Source organism: Octopus sinensis, linkage group LG7 (assembly GCF_006345805.1).
Source record: "Octopus sinensis linkage group LG7, ASM634580v1, whole genome shotgun sequence".
Classification (NCBI taxonomy): domain Eukaryota; kingdom Metazoa; phylum Mollusca; class Cephalopoda; order Octopoda; family Octopodidae; genus Octopus; species Octopus sinensis.
In genome coordinates, this window is record NC_043003.1 from 69,836,648 (window position 1) to 69,859,052 (window position 22,405).

The window sequence follows — 22,405 nt, forward strand, 5'->3', positions numbered from 1 at the left end:
ATAAGTTGCTTGGCAACTACACTCATGCTGGCGCCACATAAACAGCACCCAGTACACTCTGTAAAGTGGTAGGCATTAAGAAGGGCATCCATAATTTGGTAGCTGGAAACTGTAGAAGCCAGTCATTCATATATTTGTATGTCTATGTGTATGTATGTGTGTGTGCATGTATATATATATATATATATATATAAATATATATATACACACACACATAATAATAATAATAATAATAATAATAATAATATAATAATAATAATAATAATAATAATATTGATGATGATGATGATGACAACGATGATGATGATGATGATAAAGGGTAAAAATCATCAATGATTTTCAACCAGGTGGTCAGCGCGGAAATAAAACCTCATAGGTAAATGTTATAAATATTTTATAATTAGTGCATGGGGAGGCACAAGCTAAGCCCATGTTATAATTATATATATATACATTTACATTACATTCGATGGATATTTGTCCTCATCTTGTTTGTTGTTAACACGTTTCGGCTGATATACCCACCAGCCTTCTCGACTGGTGTCAGTATATTCAAGCCAGGTGGTATTAGCTTTGAGTCTCTACATCTACATAAGAAAGTTAGATGGTTTGAAAGACGAGCTAGTTTTTGATGGAGTTTCTCTATATGTCTCCATTGAAGTCTAATGTAGGCTCTGTACTGAGTAGATAATACAGTTCTATATTTAAGCAATGAGGAATTATGTACATTATTTACATTCGACGGATATTTGGAAGGCTGGAGGGTATATCAGCCGAAACATGTGTTAACAACAAACAAGATGAGGACAAATATCCATCAAATGTAAAAAATGTAAATAATGTACATAATTCCTCATCTCTTAAATATAAATATATATATATATTATATATATATATATATATAATATATATATATATATATAAATGAAATATAAGGAAAGGAAAAATTGTAGGTGTAGATGATCTTTAATTCATACTCCAAGTTGGTACAGAACCAATATACATTCTATAAATTGTTTTGGAGTCTAATTAATGCCAAAGACAAAACCGAAAAACTCTTCATGAAATAAAAATTAGATTCTTTGTCAGGAATTACATTCTGGTGTGAATAATTATGAACAACAATCGTTGGGTGATATGCTGTGCTTGAGAAGACCTAACTGAAATCGTGTCAAACCGAGTGAAATCGTAGTTGTGGCTGATGCTAGTGCTGTCTGACTGGCACCTGTGTCAGTGGCACATAAAAAGCACTGTTTGAGCGTTGGGCCTTATGGAGGCAGTGACAGGAGACCGAGACCTTTGGTGATATACTATGCTTGAGTAGACCTGCTAGGCTAAGTGAGACCATAGTTTGGCCGATGCTAGTGTCAGGTCAATGGCACCCGTGCCAGTGGCACATAAAAAACACCCACCACACTCTTGGAGAGGTTGGCATTAGAAAGGGCATCCAGCTGTAGAAGCCTTGCCAAATCAGATCAGAACCTGATGCAGTCCCCCAACTTGATAGTTTTCAGTCAAACCATCCAACCCATGCCAGCATGGAAAGCAGATGTTAAATGATGATGATGTTGATGATGATGATGATGATGATGATGATGATGATGATAGTGTGTTGTGTTCTTGAGCAAAATACTTCATTTTACGCTGCTCCAGTCCCTTTACGATCAAGGGGGAATGTTGACCAGCACACCTAGCCAGTGGGGTGGCATCACTCAATGGCTAAAAACAATGCAAAAATGCATTGTGACCAGCGATGTGTAACAACATCTGATAGTGCCATTGGTCACGTGATATCCCTTCACAGCAAAAACTTGACACCAAAATGTTGGTAATGCAAAGATATATTAATTTTATATTATTTTGCTTTTTGCTAATTACCTTTCCTTAATTAGTCATACATAAATAGATGAAAGACAGACTAATTGAAAAATCAAACTTTTAATAAGTTCAGACGTGGCTGTGTGGTTGAGGCTTGCTTACCAACTATGTGGTCTCGGGTTCAGTCCCACTACATGGCACCATGGGCAAGTGTCTTCCACTTTAGCCCTGGGTTGACCAAAGCTTTGTGAGTAGATTTGGCAGATGGAAACTGAATGAAGCCAGTCATATACGTGTGTGTGTGTGTCTGTGTGTGTGTGTGTGTGTGTGCATGTGCGCACGTGTGTGTGTGTGTGTTACCATCATGAAAGCAGTATTCTTCATTTCCAATTTTCTGTGAGAACATATCAGGTCATAGGAAAATAGTTCCTTGCTTGGAAACAAATAAGTGTTGGCAGCAGGAAGGGCATCCAGACAGAAAATCCACTTCAACGAATTCTTGCCAAACCATGCAATGGTAGTAAAATGAACATTAAAATGATGATGATAAATATACATACATGTTTGTGTATGTATTATGAATACAAAACCTATTGAGGCAAGTGAAATCAAATCAAAATCGCTGACGTGGCCGATGACAGTACCGCCTGATTGGCACTCGTGTACCAGTGGAACGTTAAAAGCACATTCAAGTGTGATTGTTGCCAGGGCCATGGATTGGCTCCAGTGCTGGCGGCATGTGAAAAGCACCATTTGAGTGTGATCGTTGCCAGTGTTGCTTTACTGGCACATGTGCTGGTGGCACATGAAAAACAACATTCGAGCATGGTCATTGCCAGTGCCGCTGGACTGGCTCCCATGCAGGTAACACATAAAAAACACCTTTTGAACGTGGTCTTTGCCAGAACCACCTGACTGGCCCTCATGCCGGTGGCATGTAAAAGTACTCACTACACACTTGGAGTAGTTTGGAATTAGGAAGGGCATCCAGCTGTAGTAACTTTGCCATATCAGATTGAGCCTGGTGCTGCCTCAGGCTCACCATTCCTCAGTCAAACCGTCCAACCCATGCCAGCATGGAAAGTGGATGTTAAACAACGACGATGACGATGATGATGACTAGAATATGTTTGTACTGTATGACTTCGCTTATATTCTACAAACTAAATGAAATCAGAGATTAATAAGCTCACCATGGATAACTTGCCAAGTTCAGAGACACCATCATATATCTCGTAGATCTAAATATACATTTGTAATGAACAATAACTGAAACAAACCTGTCAGTCCTATGAGAACGTCTTTTGATGTTCAACATTTCAAAATAATTTGCTATAAGCAAATCTTCATAACTTAAAACTCTATGGTGATTCATTATCTTGACATCATTTTGGTCTTTTGAGGAAGCTGATTGACTTCTGCTTCTAGACATATTTTTCCTGAAAACAATAAAAGGATAAATTGCTTTTAGAATAAAGAAGTTATAAGCTGGCATCAAAATGTGCTTTATGTAATATTTTTGGGGGGTAAAGTTTTAGACTGGAATTTTTTGTGCATTTTGCTCACAAGAAGATAGGAATATTTAAATTATTCTGTTCTGTCTGGGGAGGGTCATTCTCTTTTGGTACCTTATAATTGAACACACTCACCAGTAAAGTTTCCACTCATTTACTTATTAATTTTTCTAAAATTTTCATTGCGTCTTGCAACCTTTTCAATAGTTTTGAGTCAAAACCATTGAAAAAGTTGCAAGACACAACAAACATTTTAGGAAAATAAAAATAAGAAATAAGTGGACATTTTACCAGTGAGTGTGTTAAATTATAAGGAACCAAAAGAGAATGACTCTCCCCAGACACAACAGAATACACTTCAACACACAAACTCACATAAAGAATATTGCAAACCAAATCCAAAAACGAAATTTAAATTATTATTTTATTTATCTTCTGTTATATAAATGATCAAATAAAAGTAACAAGCCAATATCAAAAATATTATTCTTTTATTTGTTTCAGTCATTTGAATTGGCCATGCTGGAGCACCACCTTTAGTTGAACAAATCGACCATGACTTATTCTTTGTAAGCCTAGTACTTATTCTGTTAGTCTCCTCTGCTGAACTGCTAAGTTACAGGAACATAAACATACCAACATCAATTGTCAAGTGATGGGGGATGGACAAACACAGACACACAAATATATACACACACACACATATATATATATATGATAGGCTTCTTTCAGTTTCTGTTACCAAATCCACTTACAAGTCTTTGGTCAGCCGAAGGCTATAGTAGAAGACATTTGCCCAAGGTGCCACACAGTAGGACTGAACCTGGAACCATGTGGTTGGCAAGCAAGCTCCTTACCACACAGCCACTCCTGTCCCTGATTTTAACATTTAAAATGCGATGAAAAAAGACATAAATAGGCTCAGATGTGGCTGTGTGGTAAGACGCTTGCTTCCCAACAACATGGTTCTGGGTTCAGTTCCACTGTATAGCACCTTATGCAAGTGTCTTCTACAATGGCCTTGCATTGACCAAAGCCTTGTGAACGGAAAATGAAAGAAGAACATCATATGTGTGATTGTGTGCATCTTTGGGTCTGTGTTTGTCCCTGAACACCCCTTGACAACCATTGTTGGTGTACTTACCTCCATGTAACTTAGTGGTTCAGCAAAAGTGCCTGATAGAATAAGTACCAGGCTAAAAATTAAAATAAAAAAGTAATGAATAAATAAGACCTGGGGTCGATTCATATGATTAAAATTTCTTCAAGGCAGTCCCCCAGCATGTCTACAGTCAAACGACTGAAACAAGTAAAAGACAAATAAAGATATCATAGTCACAGGCATGGCTGTGTGGTTTAGAAAATTGCTTTGCAACTGTGTGGCTTTGGGTTCAGTTCCACTCTGTAGCACCTTGGACAAGTGTCTTCTATAATAGCTCTAGCCTAACTAAATTCTTATGAGTGAATTTGATACAGAGAAACTGTATGGAAGCCCATCATGTACATACATATATATGTACATGTGTGTGTGTGTTGTGTGTGTGTGTGTGGTGTGTGTGTGTGTGTGTGTGTGTGTGTGTGTGTCCAAATATCAGACTTTTTTTACCCAGCATCCTAATGACTCAGTAAGCTTGCAGTCTTAGAGCTTATAATAATAGTAGTAATAATAATAACAGGGAGGAAAAGAGACAGTACAGACGTTGGCCAGAGACTAGGGCAGTGGTTCCCAACCTGGGGTTCATGGACCCCTGGTGGTCCGAAAAGGTAGTACTGGAGATCCATGAACTAAATTCCAAATTCCATCCATCCATCCATATCACCCCCACCACCACCACCACCATCACCATCACCATCATCATCATCATCATCATCATTATTATTATTATTATTATTCAAAGTCTGCTTTCCATGCTGGACAGTGGGCTGCACCAGGCTCCAATCTGATCTGGTAATGTTTCTACAGCTGGATGCCCTTCCTAATGCCAACCACTCTGAGAGTGTAGTGGATGCTTTTTATGTGCCGCCGGCATAGGAAACAGTCAAGTGGGCCTGGCATCGATCACATTCAGATAGTGCTTTTTATGTGCCACCAGCACAGGAACCAGTCAGGGGGCACTGGCATTGGTCACATTCAAATGGTGCTTTTTACATGCAACCAGCATGGGAGCCATTCAGGGGCACTGACATCAGACATGGCTGTGATCTCACTTTAGTGGACTTTGTAGAGTTTCAATAATTGTTAAACACTTGAGTATTTCTTGGCTATGAAGAGGTAGGCAAGACATTGGGATATGGTCCAATGTTAAGGATGCACTTCAACCAGGAGAAATCCTTGGTGATGATGAGGTGGCTGTCATTGAGTACCATCTGTCTTGCAGTAATATGTCCACCTCCTGGTCATTTTTACTTAAATAGTTCCTCTGAGGGTGCTCTTTGATGAGTGTCCAAAGCAGCTGGTATGTCACTGTGAAAAAGAGTGATCAGAGCAAGCGCCACCAGCCTGGATATCGAAAGTAAAGAATGATCATGTGACCCAATAATTGGAGTAATTCTGAGGTCTCCAGATGAGTACTGCTTCTAATAAATGAAGGAGGGGACTTCATATGAGCAGTATTTGTGTTTTCTTCCTTTTGAAAAAGACAAGATTAGAATATATTCATTGAAGGATGCTTCTAAGGTCTCTGGGGGTCAGTGAGTGTTTGGCATAGAACAAAAAATCTGAAGTGATGACCTTTGTTGATTACAGTGATTGAATTTTCCATCTCAATGAGATTGCTGGAAGAAATAGCAGCAATTCAGTCATCCCATCTACTAAATTATAGAAATCTTTCATTCTTGAAAGTCTTGCAATAAAATCCAATCCCTAATGTTTTCATTTACTTCCATTTTAAATAACATGAAAATGAATGGCAAAATAGGTTTTATGTTATGGTAAAATTTTCAGGAACCAAATGCTTCCATAATGCAGAGGATGTCAGCAAAATTGTTCTGATTCAATGAAAAATACTCCTCTCATACAAAAACTGAACTTAATCAAAAGAAATCAATCATTATTTTTAGAGTTACCATAATAATAGTATTTTTCTTTTACTGTTCAATAATAGACTCTAAAAAGCCATAGGCTTGCATCTGTACCAAAATGCCTCACTTCTGTGATGTTTCCGTCTTCCTCTCACATCTCTATGGCATCAATACTCTCCACTTCTCACATGCTTCTATTGTATCAATACTCTCTATTGTCAGACGATAATTTTGAATTACACCCACTATTACAATTTCGTCTTCATTCTTCATTGTAAGTCTATCAGACACTTACAGCAGCAGTCGCAGCAGACAGCATGGAAGAGGAATACAAAGGTGTCTGCAGAGAAGAGACATTTACAGACAGACAACTTCTTCCATTACAATTCCTCAGATTCTTTGTAGTTCAAGTACAAATCTATATCTTATGTTTTACTTTTACTTGTTTCAGTCATTCAACTTCCGCCCATGATGGGGCATCAACTTGACGGGTTTAGGCAAACAAATCAACCTAGTATTTGATTTTCAAGTCTGGTGCTTATATTATCAGCCACTTTTGCCAAACTTCTAAGTTACAGGGACATAAACAAACCAACACTGGTTGCTAAGTGATGGTAAAAGACAAAAAAAGATACACATGCACACACATAAAGACACACATACCACACCCACACACGTTAGGCTTCCACACAGTTTCCATCAGTCAAATCCATTCACAAGGCATTGGTCAGCACTGGGCTGCAGTAGAGGACACTTTCTCAAGGTGCTGTGCAGTGGGACTAAACCCAAAACCATCTGGTTGCAAAGTGAGCTTCTTAACCACACAGCCATGCCTGTGCCTGTGCTTATAAGTCCACGTCCACCTACCTTTATAAAATGAACTTCAGTGTGATAATAGAAAACACACACATACACACAACATGATGCACAAATACAGTGACACGAGGTCCAACAGCAAACATAAAGAAAGAAGAATCAAAGAAATGAATTGTAGTGCCAAGGATTAAATAATCTCTCTCTATATAAACGGCAGTTTGTCTGTGCGTTTTCTGTGTGTCTGTTTTCTTGTACCCTCACTCTGACCACGGCTTTCAACCGATTCTGATGAAACTTGACACACACATAGCCCAATGTCATGATTCAAAACTAATGCAGCGAAAATTTTGAAAAGTTCCCCCAGTTCTGAAAAAAATCGATAAATTCGACATGGGGTCGAGAATCAGAAACCCAAACCACAGACCGTCTAGGGGACGCAACTCCACCTTTTTTAACTCTCAAAAAAATTTACCATCATTTTTTTTCCATTTTTTGCTATTTTTTGGCTATAACTCTCTAAAAATGCTTTATAGTTATTTCCCTTACAAACCTGAGCAACGCCGGGCGATACTGCTAGTCAAAATATAAACTTAATCCAAGAACTGCAGAAAATAGATAATTTTTATGGATTAACCACCAACTTAAAAATAGTCTAACCATCCAAGCAACATTTCGCCAAATTGTGATATTGTGTGTGCGTGTGTGTGTGCCATTCTATGTCTCAGAGTTTAGTGATTTAATAAAAAAGATATTGATAGAATAAGTTCAGGACAGGAATCATCATCATCATCATCGTTTAACATCCGTTTTCCATGCTGGCATGGGTTGGACGGCTTGACTGAGGACTGATGAGCCAGAGGCTGCACCAGGCTCAATCTGATCTGGCAAAGTTTCTATAGCTGGATACTCTTCCTAATGCCAACCACTCCAAGAGTGTAGTGGGTGCTTTTTACGTGCCACCGGCACGAAGGCCAGTCAAGTGGTTCTGGCAACAACCACACTCAAAATGTGTTTTTACATGCTACCTGCACAGAAGCCAATCCAGCGGCACTGGAAATGACCACGCCTGAATGTTGTTTTCATGTGCCATCAGCACAGGAGCCAATCCGTGGCCCTGGCAACAATCACACTCAGATGTGCTTTGGGCGGTACTGTCATCAGCCACGCCAGTGATTTTGATTTGTTTTCAATTGCCTCAATAGGTCTTCACAAGCAAAGTTCATTGTCCAATGAAAGAGGGGTACTCATAAGTGGGCCAACAAATCTCCCATAAAGTAATTCCTAGTAAAAACTTTGCTGACAACAACACACAATGTTCAGGCCTGCCTGTGGGCTCCAACCTCTCAGGTCTACTGGCCATTACTTAATTGGACCAGCTGGGGTGCAGAGCATTCAGTACCTGCTGCTCATGTGATTTCTTCACCAGGTATATGGATGACATTCTCATACTCACAACTTTACATGAGGGCCACCACAAGACTGAAGTCCTTCAACAACCTGAACCAGTACATTGAGTTCAGCATTGAACATCCTGACAATGATGGATGCCTGTCCCTGCTCACCTTTCAGTTAAGTATTATGGATGGAAGAAAATTCAACATGTTATTCTACCAGAAAGTAGTCGACCGAAATGTTTGTCTTTGTTTCAAGTCAGCCTTCCCTGTCAATGCTGTAACTGGTTCTATATGGAATGAGAATACAGAATGAGAATATGGAATGAGATTACCCATATCTATAACAGGTGAAATGACAATGCAAACCAGGTTGCTCAAATCACCCAGTTCCTCAAGACCCTAGGAATCAACAGGTATCAAGCATCCATTACCAACAGTCTCCAAGGACACAAGTCAAATAAATATGGCAGGAGGAATCTCTTTAACACATTTCTTCTTCAGTGAGAGGACAATCACTGTCATCCATAAAGAAGGTCTTGGCATCTTACCAATCCACTTGGAACGGTCCCTACAAAGATGCATGTCAATGAAGAGAACCCATGAGGAAAACGTTAGTTCCATGAGGAACCCATTAGTTTACTAATGTGCAGGGGCACATTAGTAAACTGTCCCATTCATAAAGCAAAGAAGTGTCTTTGAACATGTGTGGTCGACCAGTTACATTGTTTCAGGTGTGGCAATTACTTTATTTGCCGGGTCTTCTCAGTCACAGCATACCTCCAAAGGCCTCTGTCTTTTGTTATTGCCTCTGTGAGGCCCAATGTTCGAAGGTCATGCTTCACCACCACATCCCATGTCTTCCTGGGTCTCCTTCTACCCTGGATTCCTTTCACTGTCACTTAATTTATTGATCCCGAAAGGATGAAAGGCAAAGTCAACCTCAGTGGAATTTGAATTCAGAATGTACCAATGGGCAAAATACCGCAAAGCATTTCATTTGGCGTGCTAATGATTCTGCCAGCTCACTGCCCTCCCAAGATCAAGAATCAATCAGGGTTGGGCTGGTGGCTTCTATAAATTACTAATCATCCCCAACTTCTTCACTGTGACCATGACCAATATCATCTCTGCTACAGCAATGATTTTTGTCATTGCCTATCAGTACCAACTACTGCTACAACATATACCACCACCAGCACTACCACCACTAGCACAACCACCATCACCGCCACCAATGTAGGCAGTTACCTTCACTACAACTGTAGCCAACTTATAGCTAGCCATCTACCACTGCCTCTACAATGACCCTATGACCTCTACAGCCACTGGCAACACCAATTTTGCATCAACTGCAGCTAGTACATTCAGCTGTTTCCATGGCTACCACTGCATGGACAAAGCAGGGTCACTGCCTGTATGACAATCAAAATGGCAGAATCTACGTAAACTGACATTTCTTTAAGCTGTTCACTTCTCATGATGGGCCTTTGTGCCTGAAATAATAAAAGTTACTCAATTTTCCCTTTTCACATTGTTAGAAATTCTCATTATTTGAAAGTCTTCATTATTTACCATTTTACTTCTGTACCACAATGCTTTCAGCAAACTACAACACTCTTCATATATACACATATATACATACATATACATATATACATATGCACACATACATATAAACATATGCATATATATATATATATTTATATATATATACATACATATTCATACATACATATATATATATATACTACATACATATACGTACATACAGGTACACATATATACTTAAACATATATATATATACATATATACATACATAAATATATACATATGTTTATACAGATATATATATATATACACACACACACACTCACATATACACACACACATATATTCCCCCACATATCTATATTTATAAACCCCTGCACACACACACACACATACATATATTTCCCCACATATCTACATTTATAAACACTTGCACATACACTCACACACACAATGTATTATCATGTCAACATTCTGCAATTTCTCTAACACACAAGCACACACACACACACACACACACACACACACACACACACACATCAACCAACATCTAAGTCTAAAAGAAAATTTCACACATTCTGTTTCTTTTAATGACATGGTTCCTTAGCTATTTGTCTTCTTTCACCTTTTTTTTTCTCTTCCACTGACATAAAAGCAGGATATTGGATCTTCAAGAGAAATTAGCCGACAGCAAAGCAATTTGGAAACAAAACTGGAAATTACCAAAGATTATTGAGAGAACCTCTTTTAGTCTGAGAAGGGGTCAATGACATATTTCTAAAGATAAGAACTGTTCAGATCTTTAATTAAATACTGTGGTGACATCAACAGAAAATCCAAACTACTCGTAATTCTTTTAATGTCTTAGTCTTTCACTGGATACAGTCAATGCAATGAATTGTGGCCATGCTGGAGCATCAGTGACTCTATAATTTTAGTTTTCTATTTTATTTTTCTATATTGTAAAAAGCACCATCCGGACATGGTTGATGCCAGCCCCCCTGCCCCAACAGGCTCCTACGCCGGTAGTATATAAAAAGCACCATCCAAACATGGTTGATGCCAGCGCCCCTGCCCCAACAGGCTCCTACACCGGGGGCAATTAAAAACACCATCCAAACATGGCTGGTGCCAGACACCCACCCCCCACCAACTGGCTCCTGCACCAGTAGCAATTAAAAAGCACCATCCGATCATGGCTGATGCCAGTGCCGCCTGAGTAGAAAAGAATATGCACTACTGAAACTGGTGGGGTGGTGGGGTATCCAATAGTCCTGTGTATCTTTTATGCCACCATAAACGGTTGTGTTAACCATGGTCGCAATTTGCTAATTTGTTCAAGGTGATGCTCCAGCATGGCCACAGAACAATGACTGAAACAAATTAAAAGATAAAAATGAAACACACATCAAACGATAACTACATATTTATCACTTAACACATTATGTTATCATAAACATATTTTCATCCATTTGCTTGTTCTCTGTCTTATCTAAATCTAATTAAACTGGGGGAATAAGTTTCTGTAATTAGCAGCGATACATCGTTAAAGAATATAATGTCAGTGATTGATATGTTTTTTTTATTTTATTTTATATTACACTACCTTCTCAAATTCTCACTGATAATACACCACCATCGACATTAATACCACCACCACAAACACTACCACCACCACAGCCACCATTACTACAGGCACTACCATCACCACCATCATCACAATCACCACTGCCACCATAACCACCACCACCACCACCACCACTTCCACCACCACTGCTGCCATCACCACCACAACCACCACCACTGTCGCCATCACCACCACCACCACCGCCACCACAACCACCACCGTCATCACAACCACCAACACCACAACCACCACCACTGCATCAACACCATCTCCATCCTCACAGCTGCCATCCCCACCATCACTGTCTCCATTGCCATCTCCCCTACCCTCGCCATTGCATTGTATGGTACCTATCACCCCTTTTATTGGTGTCACATGCTTACAAGGGAGCCTCTACATGTTCACTCCATTTGCTAGACATAGAGGTCAACTTTCCCTGCAGTCATATCACATGGAGACAAGGGTACATTAGATAACATGGCTCAAAGTTACCTACACATAGGAATGAGAAGAGTTGGTCACAATTGGATTGTCTTTGATCATGGATTTGCTTGATAAAGGTTGACCAGGGGCTAAACAACAATAAAAACAACACTCATACTACTACTACTACTACTACTAGTATCACTATCAAACCCTGGTAGCATTAAGAGTGTACTGACTACCATCACCACCATCACAGTAATGAGAGAGAGAGAGAGAGAAAGAGGGAGGGGGAGAGAGAGAAAGAGAGAGAGAGAAAGAGAGAGAGTGAAAGAGAGATGAGTGAGAGAGAAGGAGAGAGAGAGGGAAAGAGGGGAGAAAGAGAGAGGAGAGAGAGGAGAAAGAGAGAGAAGGAAAGAGAGAGAGAAAAAGAGAGAGAGAAAAAGAGAGAGAAAGAGAGAGCGTGAAAGAGAGAGGACAGAGAGAAAGAGAGAGCGTGAAAGAGAGAGGACAGAGAGAAAGAGAGAGAAAAAGAGAAAGAGAGAGATAAAAGAGAAAGAGAGAGAAAGAAGAGAGAGAGAGAAGGAAACAGAGAGAAAGAAAAGGAGAGTGAGCGAGAAAGAGAGACAGACACACACACACGCACGCATGCCCACAAGCACACACACACACACACATACACACACACACACAAAGGATCAAATATATTATACTGTATGAAGAACTTTTTATTATTCTACTATATAGATAGATAGATAAATAGATAGATAGATAGATAGACAGATAGATAGACAGACAGACAGGCAGGCAGGTAGGTAGGTAGGTAGATAGTGTGTGTGAGAGAGAGAGGGGTAGAGAGAAAGAGACAGACAGGCAGATAGAGTGAGGGAGAGACAAAGTTGCAGAGTGAAAGAGAGAGAGAGAGAAATGGAGAGATGGAGAGATAGAGAGTCAGACACATAGATGGAGTGATAGAAAAATAGATAGACAGACAGACAGGCAGAGAAACAGATAGACAAACATAGATAGATAGATAGATAGATAGATAGATAGATAGATAGATAGATAGATAGATAGACAGACAGACAGACAGATATAGATAGATAGACAAACAGACAAACAGTCAGACAGAAATAGATAGACTGAGAGATAGATAGATAGATAGATAGATAGATAGATAGAGAGACAGACAGAAAGACAAAGATAGATAGGTAGATAGATAGATAGATAGATGGATAGATAGACATTCAGTCAGCTACAACTGATTGTAGTCTTTCTTATATATCTCTCTCTATATAAACGGCAGTTTGTCTGTGCGTGTTTCTGTGTGTCTGTTTGCTTGTACCCTCACCCTGACCACGGCTTTCAACCGATTCTGATGAAACTTGACACACACATAGCCCAATGTCATAATTCAAAACTAACGCAGCGAAAATTTTGAAAAGTTCCCCCAGTTCTGAAAAAAATCGATAAATTCGACATGGGGTCGAGAATCAGAAACACAAACCAAAAATTGTCATGGGGACGCAACTCCAACTTTTTTAACTCTCAAAAAAAATTTACCATCATTTTTTTCCATGTTTTTGCTATTTTTTGGCTATAACTCTCTAAAAATGCTTTATAGTTATTTCCCTTACAAACCTGAGCAACGCCGGGCGATACTGCTAGTCACAAATAATTACAGAAAGATCTCTACTATAAATATCTCAACAAAAAAAAGAAATGAATATAATTTGAGGATAAAAAGAAATTAAAAATCAAGATAAAGTAAATAAATAAACACTAATTGGTTTACTTATTACTCACCACTAATTGCTTTAGTAAAAACATTTTACAAAAGTCAAACATTGACTTCTAGTTTGTTTTGTTCTTTTTGCCATGGTGCAGTTCTAGTTTATTTACAATGTCTTGCATCTGCCTTCTCTTACATTCACTAGTTTTGACCAGACACACAGGGTGCAGTGAATATATTGTCATCTAAATTACGCAAAAATGAAAATAAACACTGACATCTCATTTTAACAAATTTACCAAAATTACATAAAAAACATCTTGAAATACTAAAGGGTAAATTTATCCAATAAAATCACCATTGGCTTCAACCATGGCCTCCAAACAACTTCAGAATCTTTCTGCAACTCTTCTAGACAGTCTTGTTTAAGTTGGTGAATGCTGCCCTAATCCTCGCCTTCAGTTACTTTTTGGTGTCACAAGGGGTTTTGTTAATCACTCACTCAACTGCACCCAACACATAATAATCAAGGGGGTTACAGTCTGCGGAGTTAGATGGCCAGATGTTAGGAGTGATATGGTGCAGAAACTGTCTGTCTGACAGCTATGACTGAGTTCTCCTGCTTGTGTGGCATAGTGCAGAGTCCTGTTGCCAGACACAGGGTCTTCCAACAGCCACCCTCTTGACCCAGGGCATTCCTCCAGGCACTTGATGTAGGCCTCCATATTGAGTCTGAGACCGTGTGGGAAGATGAATGGAGGCATAACGTCACCATCACTAGTGATCACTCCAGACAACATGATGTTGACTGGATGATTGATTTTTATCACTCTTGGTACGTTTTGGGGACATAGCAAGCCAACAGTTGTTCTGTGTATTCACCATCTGTTCATATTGGAGTTTCCAGCATGAATGGCAAGCAATACAGTATGTCCCCAGGACTTATTCTTTGTAAGCTTAGTACTTATTCTATCAGTCAGAACAATATCTGTAGCCATGTCATAGAACAGGATATCACAGGGTTACTATTAAGACCAAAGAGAGAGAGAGAGTCATCTGAAGTTCAACCCTTTAGCGTTCGGATTACTGTCAAATGTGGCCCTCTTTCGGTTGCAATGATGAGGGTTCCAGTCGATCCAATCAGCAGAACAGCCTGCTCAAGAAATTAACGTGCAAGTGGATGAGCACTCCACAGTCATGCGTATCCTTAACACAGTTCTCAGGGAGATTCAACGTGACACAGAGTGTGATAAGGCTGGCCCTTTGAAATACAGGTACAACAGAAACAGGAAGAAAGAGTGAGAGGAAATTGCACAGGAGGGCTCGCCACATGCTTGTGTGTGTCTCTGTGTGTGCATACCTGCATTTGTGAGTGCATGCTTGGTCAGTTTTTTTAATGTGTAAGGAATGGTGCAGTGAGAAAACAGCAAGGTAGTATGTACCCACACACACACGTATATATATCATCATCATTATTTAACATCCATTTCTATGCTGGCATGGGGTGGACAGTTTAACTGGGCTGGCATACTGGAAGGCAGTGCCAGACTCCAGTCTGATTTGGCATGGTCTTCTACGGCTGGATGCCCTTTTTAACATCAACCACTCCGAGAGTGTAATGGTTGCTTTTACATATCACCGGCATGGGTGTCATTTGTGTGACACTGGGGTGCGCTTACATGCTACTGGTATCTGCCATGACTGTGATTTTGCTCAGCTTGACAGGCCTTCTTTTCAAGCACGGCATAATACCAAAGGTCTTGGTCATTGCCTTCGTAAGGTCCAACACTTGAAAAGAACTCAGCCACTTTACCTTCCATGAGGCCCAACATTCAAAACATGTTCTTTATGTACTACCAGCACAGGTGCACTTCACTTGAGGAGTCCTCTCAAGCACATTACCTGAGGTTTGTGTGTGTATTGAATCTGTGCATGTTGAATGTGTTGTGTGTATGTGTGTGTGTCTGCATGTGTTTGCATTTGTGGTTGTCTTAAAACCAAGTACATGTTTGATTCTTTTGTATAGGGGACACATAAAAGCACCCGTTACAAAGGTAAGTATGTTTGTATTCACTGTTGTGTATCTGTGTATGGTATATTTGTGTGTGCATGTGTGTGTGAGCATATATTTGCTTGTATTGTAAGCATAGGTGAACACTAAATAAGTGTGTATGTGTTTATTGTTTGAATGAATACATAAGTTGGTTTCAATGTGTTTATTGTCTCTTTTGGATTGTTGTACTCGCTAATTTTTTTTTTTTTGGATGCATGTGTAGCAGCATTGTGATTGTGTTGTGTGCATGTGTGTGTGTGTGCTGGTGTGTGACACTGATTTCCTAGCAACTAATGATCTGAAACCTTTTCTATTCGTTTTTTTATTATTTTTATTTTTGATTGTGGCCATGCTGGGGCACCGCCTTGATGGGTTTAATCAAATAAATAAATCCCAGTACTTATTTTTAAGTGTGGTACCTGTTCTACTGGTCTCTCTTGCCAAACTGCTAAATCTCAAGGACAAACATGAAGTCACATACACATACAAATATACATACATACAACAGGTTTCCATGAAGTTTCCATCTACCAAATTCACTCACAAGGAATCGATCAACTTAGGGATATAATAGAAGAGACTTGCCCAAGGTTTTACATAGTTTAACTAAACCTGAAACCACATTTTCCAACCACACAACCTGTCTGGAAATAATTATTTAAAATTTTCTGCAACCATTTATTAACAACTTTTTTGTACCACAAAGCCTTCAAAACACACCCCCACAATACACATATATTTATTGTCCTTTTTGGCATGGTTTCTATTATTGGATACCCTTCCTAATGCCAACCACTTTACAGAGTGCTTTTACATGGTACCAGGGTTTCTTTCAGTTTCCCTTCTACCAGATCCACCAGCCCAGGGCTAAAGTGAAAGACAATTGCCCAAGGTGACCCACAATGGAACTGAACCCAAAACCATGTGGTTGGGGAACAAACTTTTTACCACACAGCCATGCCTAAACCTACATGTATTTGGTAAATAAACAAAGGTGTGCCATGAAGGTTTAGTTATGAAAAAGCTAGCAATAATAATATGGCAGGAGTTATCAAGGAATTTACTTGGAATTATTATTACATCAGCTCTTTTAATCCAATAGAACTGCTAATCTGACATGGGGTCTAGAACCAAGGATGCTGGAAGATTGGTGGTGCCCCTGTAGATCATCGTCGTCGTCGTTGTCATCATCATCCTATTACTTTCCAACATGGCTACAGTGTAGGGAAACTGTATGTGTATAGAATGTGTGTGTATGTGTGTGTGTGTTTGTGTGTGCATGTTTGTTTGTGTTGTACTTGTGCAAGTTGCATGTGTGTGTGTGTGTGTGTGTGTGTTTGTGTGTGTGTATGTGTGTGTGTTTGTGTGTATGTGTATGCTTGCTTATGTTGTACTCGTGCAAATTGCATGTGTGTGTGCATATGTATGTGTGTTTGTGTGTGTGTGTGTGTGTATTTGTATCTGTGTATGCTTGCTTGTGTAGTACTTGTGCAAGTTGCATGTGTGTGTGTTAGTGTGTTTGTGTGTGTGTGTTTGTGTATGTGGTATGTGAGTAAGGACATTAGTGCAGAAGGTTAATGAAAGACAGGTCATGAATTGAAGGGGACAACAGCCAAGAGAGGAAGCATCAACTTACAAATACACACTTACACACAGTCATGCACATGTGCATACAAACACATATACATCTACACATACATGCATACATATACACACACATACCTACAAGTATGCACACAAACTTACATGCAAACATAATATCTAGCTTTCCTCCCTTACTCCCGCTCTCCTGTATTGAAAACCATGTTCTTTTCTCTTCAGCATTTTAGTCATTTCGAAGATGGAATATTTTAATATTCACACAAGAATTCTCATTTCTTCTTCACAATTTTCATTTTGTTTCTCACCTTTTTTTGATAAATGGCTTATGTACAAAATGTCAGGTCATTCCCAATCCTATCTCTTTGAGTGTGAATCTCATAACAAACACATTTATTGCATTTTATTTAATCATCCTCAAGTTACATGTATATATATGTGAAGGCACAATGGCGCATTTTGAAGGCAAGGACAATACATGACTTCATTGAAACAGTCCTTCCCACAAAGCAAATTAAATAAAATTTGGGATTTTTTGCAGAGGATGAAAGTGGTAACAAGGACAGGACAGTGAGAACAAGACAATAAAAACAAACGGTGAGGGCTGTTAAGCCAAGACGATAGAAAAATTATTATGAATGCTAGGAAGACGAGCTTATGAGAGGAGACAGTATAAGCACGTGTTGTCTTTAGGAAGGATATGGGCAAAAAGATAGATTCCTTTTCGTCACGTGTCAGTGATGAGTGGAGCAGGAGGAGTGAGAGAGAGGGAATGGTGAAGAGGAGAGGAGAAGAATAGGGAAGGGTGGGAGAGAAAACCAGAAAGGATGAAGAACAAGAGAGGGAGAGAGATAGAGAGAGAAGAAATAGTAGAAATAGAAGAGTGCGCATCGTAATTATTAAGATAAAACTTATTTAGAAAAGGATGTGTGGCGTTATATATATATACAATGGGCTTCTTTCAGTTTCTGTATACCAAATCCATTCACAAGGCTTTGGTCAGCCTGTGGCTATAGTAGAAGACACTTGCCCAAGGTGCCACACAGAGGGACTGAACCCAGAACTTTGAGGATGAGGATGGGAAGCAAGCTTCTTACCACACAGCTACACACACACACACATATGCATGCATATATGTGTGTGTGTGTATGCATGTATATATATATATATATATATATATATATCTATATATATAAAACTCTAGTTGTGTGAGTGTCTGTCCCCTTCGATTTAGATTCCTAACTCCTCCCACATTTTGCGGTGCAGTTTAACCAAATTCGGGTATCTTACAGTCGTGATTCATATCGAGCCCGTCTGACTATTAGCGCGCGTCAACAATGAGTCTACGATTTTAAAATAATTTAACATCATTTTTTATTCCATTTTAATGCATAAAATGCATCGTATGTCGATGGCGGCAGAGTTGGCGTCCACGCTCACAGCTGCACCTGTTTGCTTCTCCCCCTTCCCTCCCTCGTGAAGCTGTGGGGAAGGGAGTGTAAAGAAATCAACGTCGTAATGCGTTGTGAAGGAACCAGCGTTCTTTTAGAACAACGACTTCATGGCTTGAAGACACCAAAACAAAAATGGCTAAGAAAGCCCGAATTTATAAGGGAAGTAACTCTCTAAAAATGCTTATATAGTTATTTCCCTTACAAACCCGAGCAACGCCGGGCGATACTGCTAGTATATATATATATATATATATATATATGTGTATATATATATATATATATATATATATATATATATATATATATACTATATAAATAACTATATAAGCATTTTTGGAGATGTAAAGTATAAAAGCCATCTCAATATGGCTAACCACAAGGGGGGGTTACTGTAGCTTTTTACGTTCTGAGATTTAATAAATTTTTAGAGAGTTACTTCCTTTATATATGCCAAAAGTGCATTAAAAATGGGATTAAATTTATGGTAAATTTTTTTTTAAATCGTAGACTCATCGTAGACGTGCGCTAATACCCAGAAGGACTCGATATGAATCACGACTATAAGATACCCGGTTTCGGTTAAACAGCACTGCAAAATGTGGGAGTAGTTAGGAATCTAAATCGTAGGAGACAGAAAGCACACAACCTCTCTTTTATATATAAAGATATACATACACAGGTGTGTATAAGGTATGATAATTCAAGCTGGGTCGTCATGAAGTACATCTGCACATGTTCACATTAATGAAATGTATGTATAAAGATGTTTAATTTTCAATGACATATGCACAGTAGCTGATATATTAAATGAGTTCTATTAGCAGAGTACTTACAAAAACAGAAGACTGGAAGAATTTGAGATATTTTTAATTCCATGTTACATTTGTTTCATACGAGATATACATGTAGAAAAAAATATATAAAATCTTCTATCTGTAATTCTTCAGAGAAAAATTCAAAAGTAATACAAATTTACACTGGATGAAGTTGTAATTTATAGAATTGGTTATTAATCAAGAGTTTATTGAGAGAGAAAGAGAGATGGAAATATATATATATGTATGTGTGTGTATGTATATATATGTATATGCATATATATATATATATGTATACATGTATACATATATATATGCATATATACACATACATATATATATAAATACTATATACACACCATACATATGTACGTATGTATATGCATATATATGTACATATATATTATATATATATATATATACATATATATATAACACACATACATATGTACGTATGTCTATGTATATGCATATGTATGTACATATATATATAAATATATATATATATATATATTATAATATATCATAAATATACATATATATATACATATACATAAATATAACTATATATATACATAATATATACATAAATATACAAACATATATATATTATATATACATATATACAAATATATACATAAATATACATACATATGCATAACCATACATGTATACATATATACATATGCATACACACACATACATACATACATACATACATATTTCATTGATAAATATATTCTATACACAATCATAAACAACTCAGATATATATATAATATATATATATATATCATCATCATCATTTAACATCTGTATAAATATATACATACATATATATATATACATACATTTATATATATAAATATATATATATATATATATATATATATATATATACACATATATATATATACATATATATAAATACATATATATAAATACATATATAAATACATATACATTATATTATATATATATATAATATATATATATATATATATATATATATATATATATATACATATATATATAGGGAGGGTTTACGAAAAATCAAAAACAAGACAGGTGATGTACAAAACAAATAGATGTATTAGTATAATGCTCAGGAATAGAAAAAGTCTTTTACATTTCGAGCCTATGCTCTTCTACAGAAAGGAACACAGAAAAAACAAGGAGAGAAAAAAATGTGTGTAGTGGCTAACGATCTATCATGGCGACTATATATATATATAAGTTCAGCAAAATTTAGATTCAAATGAATATGGTACTTAAGTTAGATGCACCAGAATTTTGTATGGTGTTATCCATATAAATCCATGGGGTGATTATAATCAAAATAAGCAACAAGAATAACTTCGGTCATTTTATTAAATGTTGTAAGTATTACAACAGTTTAAAAATGTTGAGCAATCATTAGCCATTAATAGATGTTTTCCATTAATACATAATTTTCATATCAACTGATAACATTATAGAGAAGGTAGATATATAGACAAAAACGTCGATTTAAATTTTAAGAACATTAAGGTAGTAGAGTTTATCAACTGACTGAAGAATATTCAGAATATTCAGTTGTTATGAACTGCTAGAAGGTTTGTGAAGAATGATCAATTGAAAGGAGACAAGAAAGATTTTCAATCGACATCTTTGTCTATATATCTACCTTCTCTATAATGCTATCAATTGATATGAAAATTATGTATTAATGGAAAACCTCTATTAATGGCTGATGATTGCTCAACATTTTAAAACTGTTGTAATACTTACAACATTTACTTAAACGATCGTACCAAATTACCGAAGACATTCTTGTTGCTTATTTTGATTATATATATATATATATATATATATATATATATATTATAATAGAAATATGTTACAAAAAGAAAATAGAAACTACACGTGGAAATGTAAGGGGAAAGTATATATATATGTGTGTGTGTGTGTGTGTGCTTATGTATAAATTTATGTTTTATATGTTGTATTTTATATTTCAATACCACCTTATCCATGTACACCTCTGAACTATTTTGTATTCTACAAGTGAACTGTGTTGTTCTGTATTAGTTGCCCTTGAGGAAAATAAAGAAATATTGACATGAAAAGTTTTATTCAGGAATGAGCTGGATGTATTTATTATGTAGAAGAAATTTTATGCCATTATTTCTTGTGTAACAAAATTCTCTCCATGTTTACCAATGTAGAGAACGCATTCTTTCTCATCATTGTTTTTCCTTATCTCAGTTACCGTTTTTTTTTGTGTGTGTGTGTGTGTTTTTAACCAAAAACTCTCACAACACACATATCAGATAATTCTTGCTTGCTTTTTTTTTGGGGGGGGGGGTCTGAATTATTATTTATAACAATTGTCTTCCATCTTTCTATTTATGCTCATTCTCTCTCTCTTTCATTGCATTTTTTCATCTCTCCGTTTTCTTTCTCTCTCTCTCTCTTTCATTGCATTTTTCATCTCTCTGTTTTCTTTCTCTCTCTCTTTCATTGCATTTTTTCATCTCTCTGTTTTCTTTCTCTCTCTCTTTCATTGCATTTTTTATCTCTATGTTTTATTTCTCTCTCTCTCTTTCATT

At 37.4% G+C, this 22,405-nt stretch overlaps 1 protein-coding gene across 2 annotated transcripts in view; it reads right to left on the reverse strand.

Moving 5' to 3' along the window:
* LOC115214434 (doublecortin domain-containing protein 1-like) overlaps positions 1–22,405 on the reverse strand; it is a 299,436-nt gene that overhangs the window by 247,840 nt on the left and 29,191 nt on the right. Inside the window, exon 2 of one of the 2 annotated variants that reach the window (XM_036504819.1) lies at positions 3,098–3,257. In XM_036504819.1, coding sequence (XP_036360712.1) covers positions 3,098–3,250 — 153 coding nt within the window. In that variant the 5' untranslated portion in view covers positions 3,251–3,257. The remainder of the gene's footprint in view (positions 1–3,097; positions 3,258–22,405) is intronic. The other variant, XM_036504818.1, reaches the window with a different exon arrangement.